At 36.7% G+C, this 26,236-nt stretch overlaps 2 protein-coding genes across 2 annotated transcripts in view; one reads left to right on the forward strand and one right to left on the reverse strand.

Moving 5' to 3' along the window:
- The window catches only part of cnnm1 (cyclin and CBS domain divalent metal cation transport mediator 1), a 35,197-nt gene extending 34,627 nt beyond the window's left edge, over positions 1-570 (forward strand). The window contains exon 10 of the mRNA XM_077236400.1: positions 343-570. Within this exon, the coding sequence (XP_077092515.1) occupies positions 343-422 (80 nt within the window). The 3' untranslated portion in view covers positions 423-570. The remainder of the gene's footprint in view (positions 1-342) is intronic.
- Positions 571-6,859: 6,289 nt separating this feature from the next.
- got1 (glutamic-oxaloacetic transaminase 1, soluble) lies at positions 6,860-22,308 on the reverse strand. Its single transcript, XM_077236412.1, has 9 exons — positions 22,027-22,308; positions 19,342-19,523; positions 18,580-18,703; positions 18,233-18,345; positions 14,521-14,625; positions 10,972-11,122; positions 10,714-10,879; positions 8,348-8,490; positions 6,860-8,121 (listed from the first exon to the last, which is right to left on the reverse strand). The coding sequence occupies exons 1-9, from the start codon at positions 22,133-22,135 to the stop codon at positions 7,982-7,984; spliced, it is 1,233 nt and encodes a 410-aa protein (XP_077092527.1). The 5' UTR covers positions 22,136-22,308; the 3' UTR covers positions 6,860-7,981.
- Between the last annotated feature and the right edge of the window lie 3,928 nt (positions 22,309-26,236).

Raw genomic sequence — 26,236 nt, forward strand, 5'->3', positions numbered from 1 at the left:
CCCTGCAAAAAAGATTGTGTGGGAGGCTGGTGCTTCAGCAAAATTTCTTGACTAGCCGACAAGTCGTTCATGGTAACACTTAACAATAAGGTTCATTAGTTAACATTAGTTAATGTATTAACTAACATGAACTAACCATGAGAAATCCATTTGTACTGTATTTGCTATAAATGTGAATTTCCGTGAAAACCGTGATGTCATGCGCATGCGTATTACAGGCTCAGTCTATAGGCGCATAAAAAAAAGAGTCTATAAAATGATCCATCGACTGCCAGCTTTTCATTTAAGATTTTCATGTCAGTTCACAACTAGGCATTTTACATGTCACTTTCTACTCTCCAGGCAACAAAAAAAGACAGAAGTCTCGTGATGGAGATAAACCTTTGGAGGACAATCCTGAACATTCACAGGTGAAGACCTAGCATTCATTTTATGGGTTTGCCTCTCTCTCGCACTCTCCTGCTTCTCCGACAAATGTGAAATCCTCTCCAGCCTTCCTCTGGATCTTGAGAGAGAAAGAGAGAGAGAGAGAGAGAGAGAGAGAGAGAGAGAGAGAGAGAGAGAGAGAGAGAAAGCAGAACCCGGTGTACACAGACCACCACAACCGGATGTAGCATCGTAAAGCCTTTCCTTCAGTATTGAAACAGGACGACTCTGGACGACTCTCTCGAAACTGGTTTCAACAAACCCGAAATTTCCAACATGCAGCAAGACATGCTTTTTTTAAATTGAAGGAATGCTACATAACCATTGATATACTACAGTTGTGATGCCGGTTTATGATGATGTCATCTCCAGTCACTGTGGTTATGACAGTCTGACCTCTGACCCGGGCAAAGCCAGCAAGCACAAGCCTGGATACATGAAGCCAACCATCTGACCAATGAGACGGCAGGACCTTTAGTACGTCTCGTAACGTGGTCATCTGTCAGTAGAATTATCTTGAAACAAAGTGTTTATTGTGTGATTTTATATCATATTAAGTCAGAAGTATTTGTCAGGCTGTGCCTGGAAATCAATTAAGATGAATTTATTAATATCAAAGCACTCTGAGATAGATCAGACCCATTTATTTCATATTGTTGAATAGCTGTTGAATAGCTAAATGGTTGACAGAGGGAAAATACCTATATTAGGTAAGTGCTGTAAGAATTTTTTTTTTTCTATTTTCTGTTTTCAAAAGAATGAATATTTAATGTTGGTTTCTTATCATTTTGCTTTTATTTCTGCACTTCCGTTCGGCCGAGAGCACAGGGTACAAAGTGATATGGCTTTTCTTTTTCTTTTTGAGCTATTTCAGGCCATATTTGAATATATTTTTAAAAATAGTCCAAGATGCCAGTGCTAATGATCCAATCACATATATTTGACAATAGATTTATTTGTCTAAAATTAACATTTATTATATTGGCATGCTTTTCTCAAACAGCAGTATAATTATTATTAGATTAGCATTGTGTTTAACGTATGAAATATAGATAGTTAGAATATGCGCAAGCCATAACTTGAACAAACTTGAAGCATTGACATAAGAATTATATATATACATATATATAAAATAATAAGCAATATCCAAATAATGCAAGATGCCTATTTTTTTGCTTTTCAACCCTTTTAAAACTGAAAACTATAGAATTATAACTTAGTGATTTGCTGCAACATGCTGAAAATCTCACCCACGTTTCATTTCATTAACATACTTCTATGCGAATTTCACCTCTAAACTTCATATTTTCTGTACATTTTAAGAGCCTTTTTATGTGGCATTCATATTTATACCACCGTTCAAAAGTTTGGGGTCAGTAAGATTTTGTGTTTTTTGAAAAAAATTACATTTACATTAATACTTTTATTCATAAAGCATAAATTGAGCAAAAGTGACAGTAAAGATATTTATAATGTAACATCATTTCTATTTCTATAATAAATGCTGTTTAAAAAAAAAACCTTTCTATTCACCAAAGAATCTTGAAAAAGCATCACAACTGTTTTCAACATTATTAATAATAAGAAATGTTTCTTGCGCATCAAATCAACATTTTAGAATGATTTCTGAAGACTGGAGTGATTACGCTGAAAAGTCAGCTTTGCAATCACAGGAATGAATTCAACTCTAAAATATATTAACATAGAAAATAGTGATTTTAAATTGTAATAATATTTCACAATCGTACTGTTTTTACTGTATTTTTGATCAAATACAAAAAATAGCATCCTTCTATCATATATAAATAAAAATCCTGACCTCAAACGGTAGTGTTCAATCACCCAAACATCATAAAAATAACTGAGCACCCATTACTGCTTCACTGCCATGACTTTTCCCAGCATGCCATGATCATGACAAACTAACCAATCAGCTCATCCCTGCCAACAACAGCTCACATGATTACATTATGCCATAGGATTATAGGGACTTGGATGTGTTTTGCATGAAAGGCTGTTCTTTACCGAGTATGTTAAGTTAATACCTTTCTCCTGCATGCATGCAGCAGACACTGGTGATATATACTGTTGAGCGACAAGCGAGACTCTTTTTACCTCTTTGCTAACAGTGACCTATATGGCACCACCAGGGAGTCGAACAAAGAAAGCACAAAGACTCAAACTGGAAAACACTGAATGTCTGTTTCTTCTCCCATGATATTTATCCCTAGTAACTTCTAATAGCAATAACCAGGCTAGCCCCTTTTATAAAGTTGCTTTGCATCTTGTTGAGCTGGAGTGAACTGAATGTGCCTGCTCGCTTTCAGGCCACATGGACACTTTGTGTTGTGCAATACTGTGAGCTAAAGCCACTGTATGGAGAGCACATGCTGATAGAGAGAGAGAGAGAGAGAAAGAAAGAGGAACAGCCCTTTTTACGTCACAGTGCTGCATTGCAGGGTGGACTGAGTGACGCATGCTGATGTCTGAATCATCCCATCCAAACAAACACAACTGACTGACAAGACTAGACGTGCACAAAATCCACTGAAAGAACACATTAGATGACGTGTATATTTAAGCCTTAAACTGTAGGTATTTGCTAAAGACGTGGAGAAAGTCCTCTCCAGCTCTCGCTCTCTGTACAGTGGGGTTGGCTGAAGGATAGATATATGTTTCTACAGAGTTTACAAAGACTTCTATTTGAAAGCACCTGATGAATTGTGAATGAATTTATTAAAAAAGGACATATATATATATATATATATAAAGAGAATATCAAATGTTCTATTAAGTCGTGATGTGGTATTTTTAGTATGAAAAGTACCACTAGCTTCCCAATAAATTAAAATTTGAATCAAATTTGTCTTGGGAAACAACATTTTTGTTCAAATTCAGTACAGTGAGCGCTGTTAAAGTCACCATGAAATCGAGATTGACATTTTTATTGCAGTATTTGATATAAATTAATTATCCGTGCACACAATTTTGTTGAAATTCACGTGCCCTCGTAATCTTTAATCAAAATGAACCCCTTCCCTCCTACAGTGACATCTCTCCTGTGATGATGTGTTTACTGGCGTGAGGGCGGGACAACCTGTCACTCATATTAGATTGACCAATAGCAAACCACATCCCTCTAATAAATTCCTGATGGACAAAATCAAGACCCCCCTAAAATATATCTTGTTCGAAAGGCTGTTTCACTCGGGTACGTCACTAGTGAAGAAGAGACTATCGCAACCTCCGTTTCATGCTGATTTTAACAAATACTACAAAAGGGATTTTATGGTATTTATACACAGAAGATCCATTTTTCATTCATGAGAACATTTAAGATTAAAATCATACATTTTTTTCTTGCTACATGGGGCTGTGCAACCATTAATCGCGATAAATCGCTTCCAAAATAAAAGTTTGTGTTTACATAATATAAGTGTGTGTACTGTGCAAAATTACTTTGTATAAATAAGTACACACATGGATGTATATATTTAAGAAATATTTGCTTGTATATAATGTATATATATTCATATATAATTCATATTATATAGAAATATAAATATTTTATATGTAAATAACATTTTTCTTAAATACATGCATGTGTGTGTGTATATATATATATATATATATATATATATATATATATATATAATTATACACAGTACACACTGTGTATTGTGTTACTCTCTAAAAAAGTAACTAATTGTGTTAGTTACTTTTTATGGAAAGTAATGTGTTACATTACTTTTGTGTTACTTTTTTTCACATGGGCTGGGTTTTCTTGTTTTTTGTTGGCAAACGTAAAGGCTCTTTCACACCAAAAGTGAAATGAATAAGCCTCAGGTTGAAGGAAATGTAAATTCACGTCTGTACAGTAGAGGGCTCAAATAAACCTTTCAGCTGTGCTGCCATTCTGGATTTCAGAAGAATAAGACGCAGGGAAAGAAAGTTTAACACTTTTAGTTTAGCAATAAAAATAAATGAATAAAATAAAATAAACAGAGCAATTCCAAGAGGGTCCTTACATCATTGGTGCTCGGCCCTAATGAAACACAAAGGTAATTTTTAGCTGAAGTCATTGTTGCTTATTAGTATGGTTGAAAAGGATCATCAAAGGTCAGCAGCAAAGACATTTTTTAATAAAGTGAGATTAAATACATAACGTATACTTGTGTTGTTTAACATATTGCAGGTTTTCGTAATAGTCTGAGTTTTCATTTCACTGTTTTTATTCATTTTGAGGAATACTGAATCTGTTGAGTAAATGTTGAGAAATGCATTATCACATTTCTATAGAACTACAATAACCATCATCTTTACACAGCGCCTCTGTATTTCCAATTTCTCTCAATATTGGGACAGGAGAGGTGTCAGTCAGTAAATGGGAAAACAAAGTAACGTGCGTTGCTTGTTTGAAAAAAGTAGCTCAGATTTAATTGTTGTAAATTTAAATGTAATGCATTACTGATTGCTTGAAAAAAGGAAATTTGATTACATAACTCGTGTTAATTGTAATGCATTTCCCCAAACACTGTACGTGAGTGTAAAGAAACTTTGTTGAGGTTTGACATTCTATGGGTTTGACTGCAGGGCTATTTCAGGATAACCTTTGCTGGTTGTTATTTTGAGGCAGAACACATTCTTTGAATATGCTTATCATGGAGCTAATGCCACTTGATCATTCAGAATCTACTACATAAGGCCCAACTGTCAGAAGTGCGATTTGTGCCTGTGAAATGGCAGATTCCTAAACTTTTGATCCCCAAACTTATATGGTTACAGATTTGCAAAGGACCAAAACTTGTAGTTCCTTAAGTCAACCCTGTCACAGCAAGTTTAAAGTGGGCTTGCTTATATAATATATAAATACTAGTCTGTGTGCAGTTTATAAATCACACATTTTACAACCCTGTTATATTAAAAACTTAACAAGTTTGAGCATTACAGGGTTTATAAAGCCCTGAAGGTGCAAAAATAGCCTTAGCAAATATCATAAAAAAGTACACAAGACCAATAAGTATACTAAAATACTGAAAAAGATTGAAAGAAATACTTAAATCTTATATATATACAGTTGTAATTGAAATGTCAACCCCCATTTCAAATCAGGTTTATTATTCACTTTCAGTTGTTTCCAATGAACAAATCACACAAAAGCAATTGAAATAGCTAAACACACCAAACGTTTTAAGTGGTTTCACCAAATTCAACTGAAAATGCAACTTTTTCGACTTCTGCAGTCTCAAAATTATTCAACCCCTTCATGGCAAGCATCTTTAGTACTTAGTAGAACTCCCTTTTGCTGTTATGACCTGCTGCAAACAACATGTATAACCGACACCAGCTTCTGGCAGCGTTTCTGAGGAATCTCAGCTCATTCCTTGCATGAGCAATGTCCTCCAGTTCAGTAATATTCTTGGGAAACCACACGTACGCAAAAATCACTTTGTATATGGCCTTATAATCGTGTTAAGAAGTTATATTTTAGCTATACAATCCGTATATAAAATTATATAGTACAATTATTAAATAATACAATTTGATTTCATCTTAATATTCCATCATATACTACAGTTAAAGAGTAAGGAAAGCTCATTATTGCTTCAGCTGCGAGGTTTCTCGAATAATGCAGATAGTGTAGCCTATGTACAACTGGCTAATGAGAGGTCTGTAATCTGGGTCTGTATAAAAGGTCTTTATTGTGAGAACTGGGGAGAATGGAACCCTTGGAATTGCTCGAGGATCGGACTGAGGCACGTCTGCAAACAACGAGCATGACGACAATGACAAAGGCTGTAAAGAAAGTGTGTGCAGAAAGCCATTATATGGAGATAGTTTGGGCATGTTTTATGCAAATGGCTAATAATTATAAAATATATTCATTTATAATACTCCAAATTCACTAACATCAGAACGATGTTAAGAACAAGTTTAAGTGCTCACGAACCTAGTGTGAAATAGGCTGAGATTTTTTGTGAGAAGTTCTACTGTGCGTACAAATCCGAAATAATCCACAAAAATCCTGATATATGCATTGTCCTGTTTGAAGGTCCAATGGCACCCAAGTTTCAGCTTCCTCACTGACGACATGAAGTTTTAGGTTTGGTGTGCTGGAGACAACAATTTTTTTGCAGATTTGTGCTGTTGTGAGGAATTCTACTCGGGGGATGGATAATTTTTTTGACTACAGAAGTCATTAAAAGTTGCATTTTCAGGTGAATTTGGGGAAACCACTATTTCAGTTACTTTTGTCTGATTTGTTCATTGCAAACTGCTGAAAGTCTATAAATTCAGACAATAAACCCGATTTGCAATGGGAGTTGAATAATTTCTAATACAACTGTATATATATATATATATATATATATATATATATATATATATACACACACACACACACTTGTGCTAATAAAGAATGCAAGACAACATGTTCATTCATCATCTTCATTTATTTCAATGCACTTTGATTAGTCTATTTGTGCTCGAGAGCTTTTATACTCATAGAGGTTTGATCTTACAAGACTAAGCTGGGTGGGAGTACTTGGACTAATGACACATTCATTCAATAAACAGCACTGCCTTGCACAAATGACCCTGAAACACAGCAGTGAAAGTGATGGATCAGAGTCAGCAGATTTAAAAAACATCAGAAAATAAAGTGCAAAACAATGTCTGGAGTCTTCACAACCCAGAATTTCCTGAAAAAGCATCATCAAAGACAAAAAGCTTAAAAGAATATTCAACCCCCACATCCCTTTTCTGTATTAATTCGCTCCCCCTCAGCTGTCAGAGACTCAATATGCCAGAATGCACTTATTCACACAGAACACAATACCAGGTTTGTCCCTCCATTCAGTTACAATACATTTAAAAGTGAATCACAAAAAGTTGATTTCAAGGTAAAATGTTGCTTCAAACCATTTCAATTGAAGTAAGAGCATCAGATGACAAACAAATCACACTGGGATTAACATTGAAACACTCTAATGCCCCCAGTCATTCAAGTTCTAGAGTAATATCACTGTGCAAGTTTCTCAATGTATACAGACATATACAACTTAAAACATGCACATTGTCCTTAGTTGAGCACTCAATATCGTGAAACGTTCAGAAATGTGATAATAAAATTCAACAGGTTAAGATAGGGCTAGTTCTTAAGATATTTCCCCTTCAACTTTATATAACTGATTCAGTGGCAATACACTGTGTGAATTTAATAAGGACCATGAAAGATCACAAAATCATTCAAGATGGAACTTCAGGTCAATGAAACCCAAAGTCGTTTAGTTGACAGTAACTCTACCACAAAGTGCTTATTCATACAAGCAAGATTATTTGAAATATTCACGACAGAGAATATTTAGGAGAAGGAAATATATATCTTCTGGGACTGATTCAATACCTTATAACAGGATTTTGAAATGCTGATGAGTAAATTAGACCAGGAAAAGCTGAGGTGTTTATCAGTATGTGTGTGTGTGTGTGTCTGTGTGCGTCTATGTTCATGTGGACACACACACACACACACAAACAGGATGTGTGGTAACGGTGCTTATTGGACCGTAGTGACGGCCTCATGAATGGACTCGGCCACATAGTCGATGTTCTTGGAGGTGAGGCCACACATGTTGATGCGACCGCTCGCCATCAGATAAATGTGCTTCTCTTTTATCATGTACTCCACCTGCTTAGCTGTAAAACAGAACATTAATTTTGAAATGGCTTAGTGACGCTCTATGTGAATTTGAAAAGCATACAATGAATTAGATAAAATATCAAGTGGCAAATGCAAACAAATGATGGCTTTTCTCAGTAGTGACAGTTAAAAATGTTTTTTAAAAATAACTGCGTAATCCCAATGAATGAAAATTTTATATGAAATTCAAATACAGAAATCTTAGGTAAAGGAGGTGCTTACGATTGAGTCCTGTGAAGCTGAACATGCCGATCTGTTCAGTGATGTGCTCCCAGGTTCCTGGAGTTCCTAGTGCTTTTAGTTTTTCTTTCAGCTGAGCACGCATCAACAGGACCCTGTCTGCCATAGTCTTTACATTGTCCTTCCTGTTGGAAGATAGAAAATGCCAAAAGAATAATCACATCATACAACACCCTTAAATTCATATCAATAAATTAATATAACTCCGTAAGCTTTGACGCCTCTCGCGGTTCAAACAAACAGGGCTGGGGAACAAACTCAAGCTCTTCCGACATTTCTTTTGAAAAATTCTCGTTTTAAGACTATTTATTTCAGTTGATAAAGTTTTAAATATGGATATTTTTCTTACACAAGCACATCACTTCGCTTCAGAAGGCCTTTATCAACCCCCCGGAGCCGTGTGGAGCCCTTTTATGATGGATGGATGCACTTTTATGGACTTCAAAACAGAAACGGCCATTCACTGCCATTATAAAAACTGGAAGAGCCAGGACATGTTTTAATATAACTCTGATTGTATTCGTCTGAAAGAAGAATGTCGTATACACCTAGGGTGGCTTCTGGGTGAGGAAATCATGGGGTAATTTTCATTTTTGGGTGAACTATCCTTTTAAATGTGACATGCATAATTCACAAACACTACCACTCAAAAGATTAGGGTCGGTATGTTTTTAAAAAGTGTCTTATGCTCACCAAGATTGCATTAATTTGATCAAAAATACAGTAAAAAGAGTTAAACTGTAAAATATTATTACAATTTAACAGAACTGTTTTCTATTTTAAAATGAAATTTATTCCTGTGATGGCAAAGCTGAATTTTCAGCATCATTACTCCAGTCTTCAGTGTCACATGATTCAGTGTCACAGAAATGACAGTTTCTTCAGAAATCATTCTAATATGCTGATTTGTCCGCTCAAGAAACATTTCTTATTATTATCAATGTTGAAAACAATTGTGCTGCTTGATATTTTTGTGGAAACTTGAGGATGCCTCGTCAGGATTCTTTGATTAATTGAAAAAAAATTAAAATGAACGTATTTATTTGAAATAAAAATCGTTTGTAAAATTATAAATGTCTTTAGACTTGATATTTACCTCTGTCATCACACTTGAGCATGACAGATTTTTATTTTCTGCTGGGCTTATGAGACAGTAGTTCAGATTCTCTCTCTCTCTCTCTCTCTCTCTCATATATATATATATATATATATGACTTTTGATCATTTTAATGCATCCTTGTAGACTACAATTATTAATTTCTTTCAAAAGCAATAAAATCTTAGAACAAACTTTTGAACGGTATTGTATACATGTCTTACATACAGTGCTGGCCAGAATTATTTGCCCCCTTGGTAAATATGATCAAAGATGGCTGTAAAAATTAAATCTGCATTGTTAATCCTCTAGCCTAACCTTTCTAAAAAATCTAACCTTTCATTGAAGTAAAAGAATTGAAAGTGGGGGAAAAAAAATCACATTATGAAATAAATGTTTTTCTCCAAAACATATTGGGAACAATTATTTGCCCCCTTTTATTAAATATTTTTTGCAACCTCCTTTTTCCAATATAACCGCTCTGAGTTTTCTCCTACAATGCTTCTTCTCTTCAGTTCAGCCCACTCATCTTCTATAGGGTTCAGGTCTGGGACTGGGATGGCCATTGCAGTTGGTCAGATGAATCAAATCTCAAATCAAATTGGTTTATACAGGGATTAAAAAGTACCCCATGTGTAAAATGAAATACTCTGCTGGATCTTTAATGCTGTGGGCCTAATTTTCTGCCAGAGGTCCTGGACATGTTGTTCAGATACATGGCATCATGTATTCAATAAAATACCAACAGAACCAAGCATCTGCAATGGCCATCCCAGTCCCAGACCTGAACCCTATAGAAGATGAGTGGAGTGAACTGAAGAGAAGAAGCGCCAACATGGATCTGGGAATCTACAGGATCTGGAGAGATCCTGTATGGAGGAATGGTCTCTGATCTCTTGTCAGGTGTTCTCCAAACTCATCAGACATTATAGGAGAAAACTCAGAGCTGTTATCTTGGAAAAAGGAGGTTGCAAAAAAATATTTAATAAAAGGGGGCAAATAATTGTTCCCAACATGTTTTGGAGAAAAACAATTATTTCATAATGTGATTGTCCCCCAAATTTTCAATTCTTTTACTTCAATAAAAGGTTAGATTTTTGCATGTTGTTTAAAATATCAAAAGGATAAAAAATACAGATTTATTTTTTACAGCCATCTTTGATCATATTTACCAAGGGGGCAGATAAACTGACTAGGACTGTACATACATTCTTTAAAATATCAACACTAGATTCATTTTAATTGCATTTACCATTCAGCAAAAAGCTCAGGGGTGTTGAGGGTGATGGCAACCAGACGAGCTCCCTGGGACGGAGGATTGGACCAGGTTATCCGAACGATCTTCTCCATTTGAGACAGAACACGATTCAAATTGTCTTGGTCTTTAGCTACAACAGTCAGGTTTCCCACTCTCTCATCTGTGGACGCAGGTCATTCTTTTAAATCAAATGGTTCTGGCATTAAAATGCAATCTGTAGCGATGAATGCACAACCTGTTGGAATCACTTACTGTACAGACCGAAGTTCTTTGAGAACGACTGGGCACAGAACAATTCAAAACCCTGTGACACAAAGTAGCGGATAGCCCAGGCATCTTTCTCTAAATTTCCTGACGCAAAACCCTGATAGGCTGAATCAAAGAAGGCAAACAGATTCTTTCGCTGAAGAGAGAGGAGAGAGAAGAAAAAAAGTTAGAAAACAAACAGGAATTACAGCTCCAATGATGCAACGTTTCACATTCTTCATCCTGTCTGACTCTACAATATGATATTTTGGGTTTAGGTAATTATGCGATAGTTAACTCAGTATTTATCAAACTATCAAGAGTTTAAATTTGGACAACAGTAGGTTGTAATTGCAGGTTATGCCTAAATGGCTTATTAAATGCGATTAAGTTCCATTTCTGTATCATGTGCTTCAATGTTCTAAACCTGTTGCATAAACTTAGCCTCTATGTTAAGACTGTGTCTTAAAGAGATAGTTCACCCTAAATTAAATCATAGTTTACTCACCCTGGTGTTGTTTTAATGTAGTATGCTTTTCTTTCTTTTATGGACCACAAACGGGGAATTAAATAAAATAAAAAGATTGCGCTCGTAATAGAAGTGAATGGCAACTAACATCAAGCTTTTTAAAAAAAGATGTAAAAGTATCACAGAACGATCCTATGCAACGTGTCGCATATTCCAAGTGTTCTGGGGGTTTACGATATGGCATTTAATGTTTTCTTTAATGAGTAGTAGTTGTAGTAATATTTGAGTTTAGTATCACCGGCTATTACACTGCAGATACAGTACATATTAAACATTTAACAACATAATATCATAAATACAATATAATGAAAAACGATTCAAACAAAAATGAGTACAATTCGATGAAAGATTCTTTAAATGTGCTTTTTGCTGAAGTTTTTCTGGATCCAGATAAAAAGCGCTGTCTCATAACAAAAAGAAATGGGGCAGTCCAAAAGTATGTTTTATAGACAAGTTCGTTGGTACTACAGTATTGACATTTTGGTGCTTCTTCACCTTTTAATAAATGCCACATGAAAATACCACAGAATTTATTTCAAATAATTTGTTATTTTGACATGCAAAATTATGCAATAATAATAATAATAATTTTACCATTTCTTTAAAGGGGTGGTAAAACATGATTTCACTTTTCTAACTATAGCTAGTGTGTAATGTTGCTATTTGAGCATAAACAACATCTGCAAAGTTACAGCGCTCAAAGTTCAAAGCAAAGGGAGATATTTGCTTTTTTTTAAAAATTATTTCTAAGGACTACAGCAAACGGCCGGTTTTGGACTACACGACATTCCTCCGGAGTTGCTGACGTCAGCAAATCCCATTATTTACATAAACCCCTCCTCCGAGAATACTTAATAAGCGAGGCGAGGCCATTTTATATTGCTGTTTCGGAGATGAGTTGTCGCAATGCCGTCAAAACGCTGCTCTTATTTTCATCCGGATTGCAGGTCCACTTTGTTCAGCCTTCCTAGGGATCAATGGTTAATTATTACCCAAATCTCGCTCTCTGCTGCACATGTTACGGAGGAAAGCTTCCACAATCTTTGCAAGCTCAGTGCATGATTCGCACATCGGCTTGTCCTGAAAGATGGAGCAGTTCCAACTTAAAAAAACAGAAGCTTTTGTTTTCGGTCCACAACCTGTAAGTATGATTTATTTTTCGTCAATGTGTTTTCCTGTAATAGTTTGTATTGTTAATTGTACGTTGTAACAAGGAAGTAAACAAATGACAACGCTGTTTGGCTCTGCTAGTTTGTTAAATGCTCATTCATACTTAACGTTATCCGACAAACACCTAACATTACAAACTTTTTTTTAAATCTCAACAGCGAACTTGGAATTAGTGTAAATTATTCTTTGATTAGAGCTTTTATGTTTATCTACATGCTTGTTTATCTACAGGCATGCTAAACATGGTTCTGTGTTTGATTTGGCAGCCGATGTTTAGTGTTCGTTTTGGGTTAATAGTTCTGTCGACAGACATTTGTCTACAATCGTTCTAAAAACACAAAAGTAACCGTGCCATACAGTCAGTAACGATCACTATAGATCCGCAGTCTTTACTAAAAGAAATCCTTTGAGGTTTGAGGACTGTAGTATAATTTGTTAGACCGATTATATGAAATTCTTGTTTATGAAGCTTATTTTTTGTAATACTATAATAATTAGTACAATTAAATAACAGCGTATCTAAAAGGTAATGAGACAACAAAAAACAAACCTTTCTGAAACGTCGTTTAACAGCCGTTCTTGAACAGGTTCTGCTCGATCATATTCACTAACATTCTCTGGGTCTGATTCGGGCTCAAATTGGTATGGTTTTATTGACACCATCGTTTACAATACACCAAAGCACAAACTTACATAGACAGTAAAAAAAAACTACCAGTAAAGGTACGGGCGTGACGTTTCCGGAAAACGTGCACTAGACGGTTAGCGAATCACAACACACTGGGCCAGCTAACCAATCTGAGCCCATTGCATAGTTTTGAGGGACTGGCTTCATAGAACCAGGAAACCATCAGACTGTTTTTACAAGGATGGACAGAGCAGTGTAATAAGGGTAAAATATATGAAAAATAATGCAAATTTTAAAAAACAAAGCATGAACATGTTACAGTGCACCCCACAAACACAATCAAGCCTTAGAAAAAATGCGTTTTACCACCCCTTTAATATATATTGGTTGATTAAGGGATTTATGTCCAAGGGTGGGACTTGACATTTACTGATTTTTTTGCAACCCAGTCTGCTTGCTCATTTCCATTAATGCCATTATGTCCTGGAATCCAGCAGAAAACAATGTTGTACTTGAGTCTCCGTAACTGATTGGCTTTGATGAATTTATCAATGATTATTGAATGGTTTGTCTTCAAAGACTCCAGAGTTTGTAGACAGGATTTTGAATCAGTAAACAATATGAAATTCAATTCTCTTGCATTTTCAATATGTACCAAGGCAAGTAATAGAGCATGAGCTTCTGTTGTAAAAATGGAACTTTAGTGTATGATTTAATGAAAATCTGTGTACTTTCTTCACTGAGTCCAAAATCATCGGACCGGAACTCTGTTTGTCTGATGACAGTCAAATTTACAGTTGACTGTCTTTATTTATTTCTTGTTGCGACGAACACAACGGAAATATTCACCTCAGAGAAGGTGGTACAAGGATTGCATTTCAAGTCACATTTTTGTTAATCCTGATTTCTCACAACTAGTGTGTTTTTTTTCTTCTGGGTAAAATGTGTATATATAATATAATAAAAAATATAATAAAATATAATAATTTTTTTTACCGTGAAATATCCCTTTAAGAACTAGTTTGACCAACTAACAGTTACATAGTCAATCTTACTTTTCCAACACAAATTAGATCGTTCTACCTTTTTATGTAACTGACTTTAAAAATGTAGGACCAGTCTTGAAGAAAAAATTAGATGACTAACTTTTAAGACTAGTATAAGCAGTTTATGCAACTGGCCACTGGTGTCACAGTCTGATGATGTGGGGTTATTGTGATGGTCTCACCTTCATGACATCAGCGATCTGCTTCCATTGGTCCTGGGTCGGGTCTGTACCGGTGGGGTTGTGAGCGCAGGCATGCAGCACAAAGATGGAGTGATCAGGAGCGCTCTGGCAGGACACACATGTTTTCATTTTACACGTTATATACTGTAGCAAATATTTATTTTCAAACTGATCACTGTTTTCCTTGTAAAGAAATCATAATACACTACAGTTTGAGCTCTGTACGATTTTTGTAATGTTTTTGAACATTACTTTTTTATCAAGAATGCATTTATTTGATCAAATATACAGTAAAAACAGTAAAACTGTGACATATTAATACAATTTAAAATAACTGTTTTCTATTTGAATATATTTTAAAATGTAATTTATTCCTGTGATGGCAAAGCTGAATTTTACTGGACTTCAGTGTCACATGATCCTTCAGAAATCATTCTAATTTTCTGCTCAAGAACATTTATTTAAGATACATTTATCATTAAAATGTTTTGCTGGACATTGTCGGAGGGGCAGCGGTGTTGTTCAAACGCGCGGTCAGACGCAAACGCGGGAAGTGAGCCGGCGCGCTGGTTAAACTCCGCGAACGCGGCCTGCGCACTGCACTCCCGAGCATTCATCTTGCGAACCTCAGATCCCTTCCTAACAAAATGGACGAACTACTTCTCCTCACAAGGATTAACAAGGATTTTTCTAACTCTGCTGCTCTGTGCTTCACTGAAACCTGGCTGAGTGAAGCCATAACGGACAACGCAATACATCTGCCGGGCTTCCAGCTGTTCCGAGCGGATCGCATCGCGGAGCTAACGGGGAAAACGAGAGGTGGTGGATTGTGTTTCTACATTAACGAAAATTGGTGTTCAGATATAACAACACTGAACAAGATATGCTCTCCTAACTTAGAGACCCGTTTCATTAATTGCAAACCTTTCTACTCGCCACGGGAGTTTTCCTCTTTCATTCTCGTGAATGTTTACATCCCTCCAGACGCGTGCGTGAGCGCGGCGCTACAACAGCTGGCTGAACAAATATCTGAAACGGAACAAAGGCACCCGGACTCTCTTCTAATAATTATTGGGGATTTTAACAAAGCAAATCTTTCACGTGAACTACCAAAATACAGACAGCACGTTACATGTCCCACCAGAGACAGTAATATACTGGACCACTGTTACACCACAATAAGGAATGCGTATCACTCCGTCTCACGGGCAGCTTTAGGGCTCTCTGATCACTGTTTGGTTCATCTCATACCGACCTACAGGCAGAAACTGAAATCAGCTAAACCCGTGTTAAGGACTGTTAAAAGATGGACTAATGAAGCATAGCAGAATCTACAGGCCTGCTTTGATTGCACTGATTGGACTGTTTTTGAAGCTGCTACCACCGATCTGGATGAGCTCACAGAATGTGTGTCAACACCTGGCTGACGATTTAAATTCATTTTACTGCAGGTTTGAAAAGCCCTCATTCACACCACACACCGGCTCTGACCTGCACTTCACAAATTCACCATCACCTTCTGCACTCCCATTACTCCCCCCTCCTGCCATCCAACCTGAGCTTAAGGTCTGTGTGGAGGACGTGAGCCGAGTCTTCAAAAAACAGAAGACTAGGAAAGCCTCAGGCCCAGACGGCATTCATTCTGCTTGTTTAAAAGCCTGTGCTGACCAACTGGCCCCGGTCTTCACACAGATCTTCAATAGATCATTGGAGCAGTGTGAAGTTCCCTGCTGCTTCAAACGCTCCACTATCATTCCTGTCCCCAAAAAACCCAAAATCACTGGACTTAATGACTACAGACCTGTCGCTCTCACGTCTGTGGTCATGAAGTCGTTTGAAAGACTGGTGTTGGCCCACCTGAAGGACATCACCGGACCCCTGCTGGATCCCTTTCAGTTTGCTTACAGAGCAAACAGGTCTGTGGATGATGCAGTCAACATGGGACTGCATTATATCCTGCAACATCTCGACAGACCTGGGACTTATGCAAGGATCCTCTTTGTGGACTTCAGTTCGGCCTTCAATACCATCATGCCTGATCTTCTCACAGCCAAACTGACCCAGCTCTCCATACCATCCTCGATCTGTCAGTGGATCTCCAGCTTCCTGACGGACCGGCAGCAGCGAGTGAGACTGGGGAAACACACATCCAGGACTCTCACCACCAGCACTGGCGCCCCTCAAGGGTGCGTTCTCTCCCCACTGCTCTTCTCCCTGTACACTAATGACTGCACTTCTAAAGACCCCACTGTCAAGCTCCTGAAATTTGCCGACGACACCACTGTCATCGGTCTCATCCGGAACGGTGACGAGTCTGCTTACAGACTGGAGGTTGAACAGCTGGCTGCCTGGTGCAGTTATAACAACCTTGAGCTGAACACGCTCAAAACAGTGGAGATGATCGTGGACTACAGGAGGAACAGCTCAGCACTCCCCCCACTCACCATCATGAACAGCACTGTGGAAGCAGTGGAGTCATTCAGGTTCCTGGGCACTACCATCTCTCAGGATCTGAAGTGGGACAATCACATTGACTCCATTGTAAAAAAGCCCAGCAGAGACTGTACTTCCTTCGCCAGCTGAGGAAGTTCAACTTGCCACAGGAGCTGCTGATTCAGTTCTACTCAGCCGTCATCGAGTCTGTCTTATGCACATCCATCACTGTCTGGTTTGGTTCAGCTACCAAATCAGACATCAGGAGACTACAACGGACAGTCCGGACTGCGGAGAGGATCATTGGTGCTGCCCCCCTGCCAAACCTCCAGGACCTGTACTCTTCCAGAGTGAGGAAGAGAGCAGGTAAAATCATCACAGACTCCACTCACCCTGGACACCACCTGTTTGAACTGTTAACGTCAAGAAGGCGACTCAGATCACTGGCCACTAGAACATCTCGGCACAGCAACAGTTTCTTCCCACAGGCCATTTCCCTCCTGAACAGTTAACACTCCTCCCAAGGCATATGCCTTTAAGTGCAATACTCCCACTATTTAGTGCAATATCCTACAACTCAGGTGATACTTATATGTAGATTTATTTATTTATAATATTCAAAACACTGTAAATATGTTCATAATCTGTAAACCTGGAAATATCTATTCTGACTAAACCCAACTGTGATAGTTTTATTCTCATATATTTATATTTTTATTCTTTATTCTTATAATTTGTAGTATTATGTTTCATGTTTCTTGTTGTATTTCTATATGTCCACTGGAAGCCTCAGCACCAAAACAAATTCCTTGTGTGTGCAAGCACACTTGGCAATAAAGCTCTTTCTGATTCTGATTTCTTATTATTAGCAAAGTTGAAAACAATATTTTGTGCTGGGAAATATTTTAATAAAAGGATTCTTTGATGATTAAAAAGTTCCAAGTACCCCCATTCATTTCAAACTGAATTTGGTAACAATGTAAGAGTCTTTACTGTCACTTTTGATCAATTTAACATATCCTGGATAAAAATATTAATTTCTTTATATATATATAAATAAATTTATATTTTTACTCAGCAATTATATATATATATATATATCTGAACTACTGTCTCATAAGCCCAGCAGAAAATAAAAATCTGTCACGCTCAAGTGTGATGACAGTGGTAAATGACAAAAGGCACTTATTTTTGTACATAATCTAAGGTTTTTAGATATCTTATCAATAACTGATAAATAAGTAACTATAAAGTGCTTGTTTTCAAAATCACTACTCACCTCCAGGTCACCCAGAAAACCTGTCAGATCAAGTCCACGCTTCCCTGCATCCCAATATTTGTATGGACGGATGTCCTCAAATCCAGCGTTAGAGAAAACGGCATTGTGGTTCTCTAGAACGGAAGAGCACAAACTGAACTGAACATGGAAGCCGGTTAAACATTTTTGGCATTTGAGACAACAACATATAAACACAAAGTTAAATATTGAACTCAAGGCCAGAAAGAAATTAGTTATGCTCTTTTGAGGCGAAACTTTTACATATATTTTGTACATCATTGTAGCCAATTTAATATCAGAATGACATTTATCATGGTATTTTCCGTGTGATTAGGTCTCGTGCTCACCCCATGTGGGTGCAGACACATAAATGGGAGTTTTTGTGTTGTCAGTTCCATTGTACCAGCGGCGGAGAAACTCTGCTCCGATCTTTAGAGCGCCAGTACCACCCAAACATTGCACAGCTCCTACCTGCAACACAAAAACAACAGGAAGCTCTACATTAGAATGATGCTAGTGCAAACAAGAAGAGAAATGTGTCACTTTTTGCCAAACTTGAAAAAGATAGGTGAAAAAATGTCTTTAGTTTTTTTTTTACACATACATGGGTAAGGGTAAATTACAGCTACATGTTTTATTTTACTATGCAAAAAACATAATTGCCTCCAAGCACAACTACGCAACATGCTTACAAAATCTTTAACACATTTTTTATAAGTTTAATAAAGGGTGAAGATGTCAATTTACTCAACAACACTACTGTACTTTTTTTTTTTATGAACTGATTTTTTATTTTTTTAGCAAGGTTGCACTAAATTGATCAGAACATTTACAGAAGCGTAATTTGTAATGTTGTATTTCAACTACATTCTGTTCTTTTTAACATTCTACATTTCAGAGAGTCCTGAAAAAAATGTATCATGGTTTCCACAAAAATATTAAGCAGCACGACTGTTTTCAACATTGCTAATAAGAAATATTTCTTGAGCAGCAAATCAGCATATTAGAATGACTTCTGAAGGATCGTGTGACACTGAAGACTGGAGTAATGATGCTGAAAAATGGCTGCTGACAGTTATTAATACAGGATTTTTAGCATGTCATCTGACCCGGTTGTCCTTGATGGCAGGACTGTCTTCACCCAGAGCGATCTTAGACGCACTGGAACGAAACTCTGGCAGGCCTAAAATGGGCAGGTACTCGTGGTTCAAACTATGGTCATCAGCGATCATCTTCTCCACTTTTCTCACCACGGGGAGAACCCAGGGCTGACATTCATCGGTCCTGTAGGCTAAAGAAGAAGCAGAGGACGATTTCAACCAGACCACTTCCAAACACAGAGGCAAACTTATGATTTGTACACAACGGTTCAAAAAGCTCAGCAAGTTTTCATTTTTTTGGAAGAAATTAGTTCTTCTATTCAGCGATGATGCATTAAATTGATCAAAAGTGACAGTAAAGACACTTATAATGATGGTAAAATTCATAAATGTATTTAGCCTACATTTTAAAATATGTTAAAATAGAATGGGTATTTCAAGTTGTAATATTATTTCTCAATATTACTGTTTTTACTTTGATTTTTTAAATGCAACCTTAAATAAAACCTAAATGCAAAAAAAAAAAAAAAAAAGTTTTAAAAATCTTACCAAGGCAAATTGAACGAGAGTGTACATTACAGCACCCTAAGTTACACTGAATTGCTTTCTAATCAATATTTGTCATGCGTAATTGTTCCTTTTTATCAGGGTGCCTGATCAGGATTTATCTGTGAACTTTTACCCAAGAGCAAAATGAGCTTATTCAACATAAACGTGTACTGCTCATGTCCTGATGCAATTCATGATTGACAAATATAGAACAAAACTTATCCAAATAAATTCTGTTCTGTACATATACTGGGTACGTTTTTGAATGAAAAGACTGTGAAGCAGAGCATTCATTTCACTTAAGTAGCATATCTGATGTAGCACACATTAGATCAATGAGCAATTTGTGCCACATATCAAGGTTTAGTAGCAGTCTTAAAAAAAGATGAAAGATACTGCATTTCTTTTTTCCACCGTCTGCAGAAGTATAACAAGATGTAGTCACACACTGTAAATCAGTGTTCTGGGTTGCTCAAGAGGGATAATCATTTCAGTCTGAGCAAGGACTTGGACAGGGGAAGCTGTACAAAAACAGTCCACACAATCATGACTCAGGGATTTTTAGGGATGAAAAGGTGACTTTTCATCCTATGCTCGTCTCTAATCTGTCCCAGAACCTCAGGAGTCGTGGTGTCGGCAGGGCGTCAGGAAAAGCAGAAGATAAAGATAATCCTCCCAGAATCCTCCGAGGTCAAGCTCTCTAACCGGGATCAGGAATAACCACACAGCAGATGACACATGACGACTGCTTCTACACAATAATACTGTTGACACAACACAATCTTTTTCACCCCCAGTTAACAGCACTGACCATGTGACTGATCTCCAATGAAAACGACCAATGCCGGAAGAGTAACTTTATCCCTTAATATATTTAGAAATCCTAGATGCCTCTGGACCTGCATGCAAAGATTTTGGTTTAATGATAGATCACTGTACATGTCATGATATGCCTTTAGTTTAATGCGTCAAAACTTTTAATGACATTTTTCAATATTTTAGATCATAAATGTTCAATCATTTATACTAGTCTACAAAAGACTATTTCAATATTAAAAAACTATTTCAAAATTCAAAATATACATAATTAGCTAATATAATTTGATATCAGATCTTAGCTATAACATGATATTCTTGTAATTCAACCAAAAATGAAAATTCTGTTATTAATTAGGCTACACACCCTCATGTTGTTCTAAACCAGTAAGACTTTCGTTCATCTTCGAAACACAAATGAAGATCTTTTTGATAAAAATCTGAGAGATTTCTGTCCCTCCATTGACAGATATGCAACTACAACTTTGACGGTTCAAACCATTCATAAAGACATAGTAAAACTAATCCATATGAATTGGGCGGTTTAGTCTCTTTAGAAAATTTGGACTCGATCGCTTTATGATGAACAGATTGAATTTAGGCTTTTATTCACATATAAACATTGTTTAGTGAACATAAACAGAAGCTCAACCGAACCTTCTTGACGCGCGAGAACAAAACTCTTGCTCAAGTTCAAACCTTCAAGAATGAACCTCATTGGTTCTTGCAGAAGCTCAAAAGTGATGCATAACACACAAGAATGAACCTCATTGGTTCTCGCACATCAAGCGAACATGCTTGAGCTTCCTTATAACAACTGATGAATGTTTATGTGAATAAAAGCCTAAATTCAATCTGTTCATCATATAAAGCGATTGTGTCTCTTGAGAACATTTTGGACTAAACCGCTCAATTCATTTGGACTGAAACAAAAGTCTTACGGTTTGGAACAACATGAGGGTGAGTAATTAATGACAGAATTTTCATTTTTGGGTGAACTAACGTTATCCCTTTAATGTCATATCATCGTCCATGAAAAATCTCACGTTACTGATGCCTCCAGAAAACAGCTGATCTGTGATCACGTGCTGCGTCTACCTACCACCATCATAATCATTCAAAAGGACAAAAAATATATATACAGGCATTATTTAATCTTTAATTCAGAACGAGACAGATGTACATGCACAGATGTGTTCAGGTCTTTTTTTTTTTTTATTAGGCCAATTGCTGTCACAGAAATCGGAGCATGCAAAAATATACACACATTGACATTCATGTAAACTCTGATATGTAAGTGTGTGTTTATTAAAAAAGCGCATCTCTCACCTCCGACTCCCAGATTCACCTTGTTGGGGTTTTGATCTTCTCGGAAATCTGCTGACAGTTTAAACACTGCGACAGGAGCAGCCTGCGGGACTTCACCAAATATCGACATGATATTGTGTTAATATTTCTGTAAATTAAGAGCGAGAGGGGGGAGAGTAATACGAAAGTACCGCTGGATTGAAGTGCGGAGTGATGGAGAATGACTGACTTTAACCTTCAGATGTGGGATTTGGGCAATGGAGGCCAGGCGTGTCTAAACTAACCAATAGAAATCAGAAGCGCATGTTTGACTCGAAGATTACCCAATCAACTTCTAGTACAAGAAGGTCAAGCCTTTACGTCATCAAAGAACGCGCTCGATGACACTGCGGGGACCAATGAGAACTCAAGCATGCTGGAGTGACGTGCCTTCCGACCAATAGTAAAGCAGAGAAGGCGGAACACGTTAGTTTCAATAGGCATCGTTCTTTTCATTCACACCCACACAGTTAGCCTATCAGTTCCATTTAGTTATCTTCATCATATTTTAAATTGCGTAATTTATGACTTTATCTGATTATATATATATATATATATATATATATATATATATATATATATATATATATATATATATAAGATTTCATAACTTCCTGCTTAGTTCAATGATGATAGCCTAGTACTCTGTAGTTTTCCAATCAAAAAACATTATTGAATTAAAAATGCTATAAAATTACAACATGATCATTTTGGATAGTTCACCCAAAAATGAAAATTCTGTCATTAATCTTGCCACTATGTCCCATATAGCACTATTTGGAGCAAATTAGCTGTTTCCCCTGGGTCCTAAAGACAGTTTCTCTTCAGTATGATACGCATGTAGACATTATAAAATATTTTTGGTAAAGTTTTAGCATTTTTAGTTTATATTTTACATTTTTATGTGTAGCTACTAAATCATTCTTTGCATTCCATTCATTCTCGTGTTACACAGCAGGTTTGAGCTTCAGCAAGAACCAATGAGGTTCATTCTCTTGTGTTACTCAGCACATTTGAGCTTCTGCAAGAGGCTTGTTAATTGTTATGGCTTGGTTCGGTTTGGATGAGCTTCTGAAATGTTCATTAGAAAAAAATAATATAGGCCTATATATATATATATATATATATATATATATATATATATATATATATATATATATATATATATATATATATATATATATATATATATACTGGCGCCAAGATTTATTTATATTGAATAAAGATTTACATTGAAACTTTTCCAGAAATGCATATCTAAACCTTAAACGTTTAAAGCTTTCAAATTTTTGCAAATGCATTATTTTATTTTATTACCTCTTTATATTATGTATTTATTCAATACGTGTTTTTTATTTATTGTTTTGTACTTGTGCAAATACAAATAAAGTTAGATATTTTAGAGGAAGAAAAAAAATGTCATGTCTTTAAAAGACCACAAGGTGGTGGTCTAAGCTTTTGCTACTGTTCCCTAAGTAAACACATGAGCTGTTGGTCTCTAATGGAATCATAATTCAAGGCCAAAGAGGGGAAAGGGAAACATGAGCTGCTCTGCCATGGTATTTATATTATGAAGGTCTTTAAGTATGTTCAGACAACACATAGTGTATTGTCCATTATCTTACAACTTTTTCATTATTCCTTTCTTTAATTGCCCATCATAATAATAGTTTTTTTTTTATTTAGCTAAACATTAGGGTTAAAAGAGTTAAAAAATAGTTAAAATGTTAAAGGAGGTTTATCTTTTTGTTTTTGATTATGTGCTTTTAAAATAAATTCAGTGTTCAGATGTTGGAAAGCCACTCCAGACAGGCTAGTAGGCTATAGGCTATCTTAAAAATCTACATTTTTGTCAGCTTAAGAGATTGTGCTTGTATTTTCCTGACCTGTTATTAGCAAAAGACATGAACCTGAACAAGATTTGAAACTGCAATCTCCCTCTCAGAGAGAGTTGGCAGCACCATCAGATAACTTATCAACCTCAAATAATCTGCACAAGCCAAACCTGTATTTCAAGACTGTTTCATGGGAGAAATTAGCGAATTATTTAAATACCCTGCCAAATCACAGGAATTTTATTAATCATTATTGTAAATGTGGAAAGTGGGGAAAAAAATTCCACTATCACCAAAGGTTCTGTATTGGCATGGTTCTATCAAGAATACTACAGTATAGGGAAGTAGTCGATTTCGGACGCAGCGATAGTAGCCTATTCGAAAAACAATTCCCCGGGTGACCTACTTCCGCCGAGATTCTGAAGTGTGTATTATTCGATGGACACTTTACTACCACATTCGTGTTTTTCGAGTAGGCCTAGCCTACTATCGCTGCGTCCAAAATCCCTACTGTAGGCTAAGCTATTTAAAAAAAAAAAGTATACGCAAAGTCCGAATAGATAGTCAGAACTATGTGTTAAACAGTAAAACAAAAATAAAAAAACACTGAAACCAGTAGCCTATGTGACAAAAGAAGTGTCCGAATTCACAGTAGGCTACTTATAAAAGAGTAGGCAAAAAGCACCCAGATGACCTATACATCTAGAACATACTTTTTAACGGTCGTGAATAAATTCAAATTCAAATGTAGTAGCCTACCTACTCAGACAGTAGGCTACGTGATTTCGGACGCACCGCATATATTCAGACATACCATTCTTTTGGCGTACTGTTTTTTGCTGACTAGTAGTGAAGTATCCGATTTTAAAGGGGCTTCTGCATTATATAATATTCATGCATAATGCTCATGGCAAATACTGTAGATATGAGGTAATAATGATTTAGGATAAGATACCAATATCTCTCAGTTTTCTGTTGGGCAAACCAACCTGTCATGGACCTATAAGCCCCCACAACCCTTAGGAGATATGGAGGAGTAACTTCTACACCTGCAGAATGCCCTCCATCCATCTCACTGTCTCTCTCAACCCCATGCAGAATGTTTGCATTCTTTGCCGGTCAGTAAGAGTATCTTACCTGTGTGTTAACTGTCAGCTTTGTAATTATGGGATTTGAAGCTTCCAGCACAAGGTTTGCTGGCCTGGGGACAGACAGAGAAAGAGAGAGAGAGAGAGAGAGAGCACAGAAGCAATGACACAAGTGCCTTCTGGGCAATCGTTTGCAGCTTCAGTCAGCTAATACCATATCAAAGAACATGCATTAGAGACCAGACAAATATGAAAACATTACAACATTAGAAGTTTGGAATAACATCAAACATCTGAAATACTGAATTAACACACTATCAGCTTCATTCTGATGAGGGGAAAAAAGAAGCACCAAACATACACGACACAGCGTTCAAAGGTAGAATTTGAGAAGTCTTCCTGACTTCAAAACCATGCATGGACCATGACGGGAAGTCAGCAACTCATACCAAACATGTACACAGAGCGACATTCCAGTGCAGGACCTTCTCGTGTTGTTCACGTGTTACATTAGCCTCCCTGCTAAGGGTCAGCGCACCTCGCTGAGTGAGGGCCTTTTCGAGACTCCATGTCGGTTATTTTGTTTTCTGTTGCCGGTTTCGTCAATTCTGTTTGATGGACTTGACGGAAAGACCACCATGTTTTTCCTTCACTGCATTCTGAGCTTGCGGACCCGAGACGTTCCTATTAAAAAAGAGCGAAAGAGAGCAGCTATAGGTGGAGCTCAGTAAGTAGGCCAGGTTAAATATCATGAGTCATTCTTTAAAAAGAGAGAGCGAAAAGAAGAAAGAAAGAGGGGTAGAAAAAATGTTGCAGGAGATCCAGAGTGGGCATGTTGCGAAATACATGCTGGTAAGAGATACGGTGTTGGAGAAATGGACTAAAATGTCCAACGACACATATTTCATCTGACAGCACTGAAACTCTTTATCTCAATGTAAATGCATATTCAAGGCAACAAATGTAATAGGATGTTTGGCCCTATGGCTATTTTAGGGCGCGCACACACACACACACAGAAAGAAAGACTCTTTCTAAGGGTAATTTCCTAACGATCATGTCTCCTAAATACACACAATTAAATACAATTTTCTTTTTCTTATGCATATTTTGAATCTCAATTCGAAACTATGCATAATATCATATTCTGTTTATAAGTGATATTCACCTTGATTTTTCTTCTTTTCATATGCTCAGATATCTTGCTCACTCTATTTGGTAACCAAGTATATACTAACTCATACAAAATATATAAAAAAGTATATAAAA

Source organism: Siphateles boraxobius, unplaced genomic scaffold, assembly GCF_051911475.1.
Source record: "Siphateles boraxobius isolate OS27281-9 unplaced genomic scaffold, OSU_SipBor_1 20, whole genome shotgun sequence".
Lineage (NCBI taxonomy): Eukaryota > Metazoa > Chordata > Actinopteri > Cypriniformes > Leuciscidae > Siphateles > Siphateles boraxobius.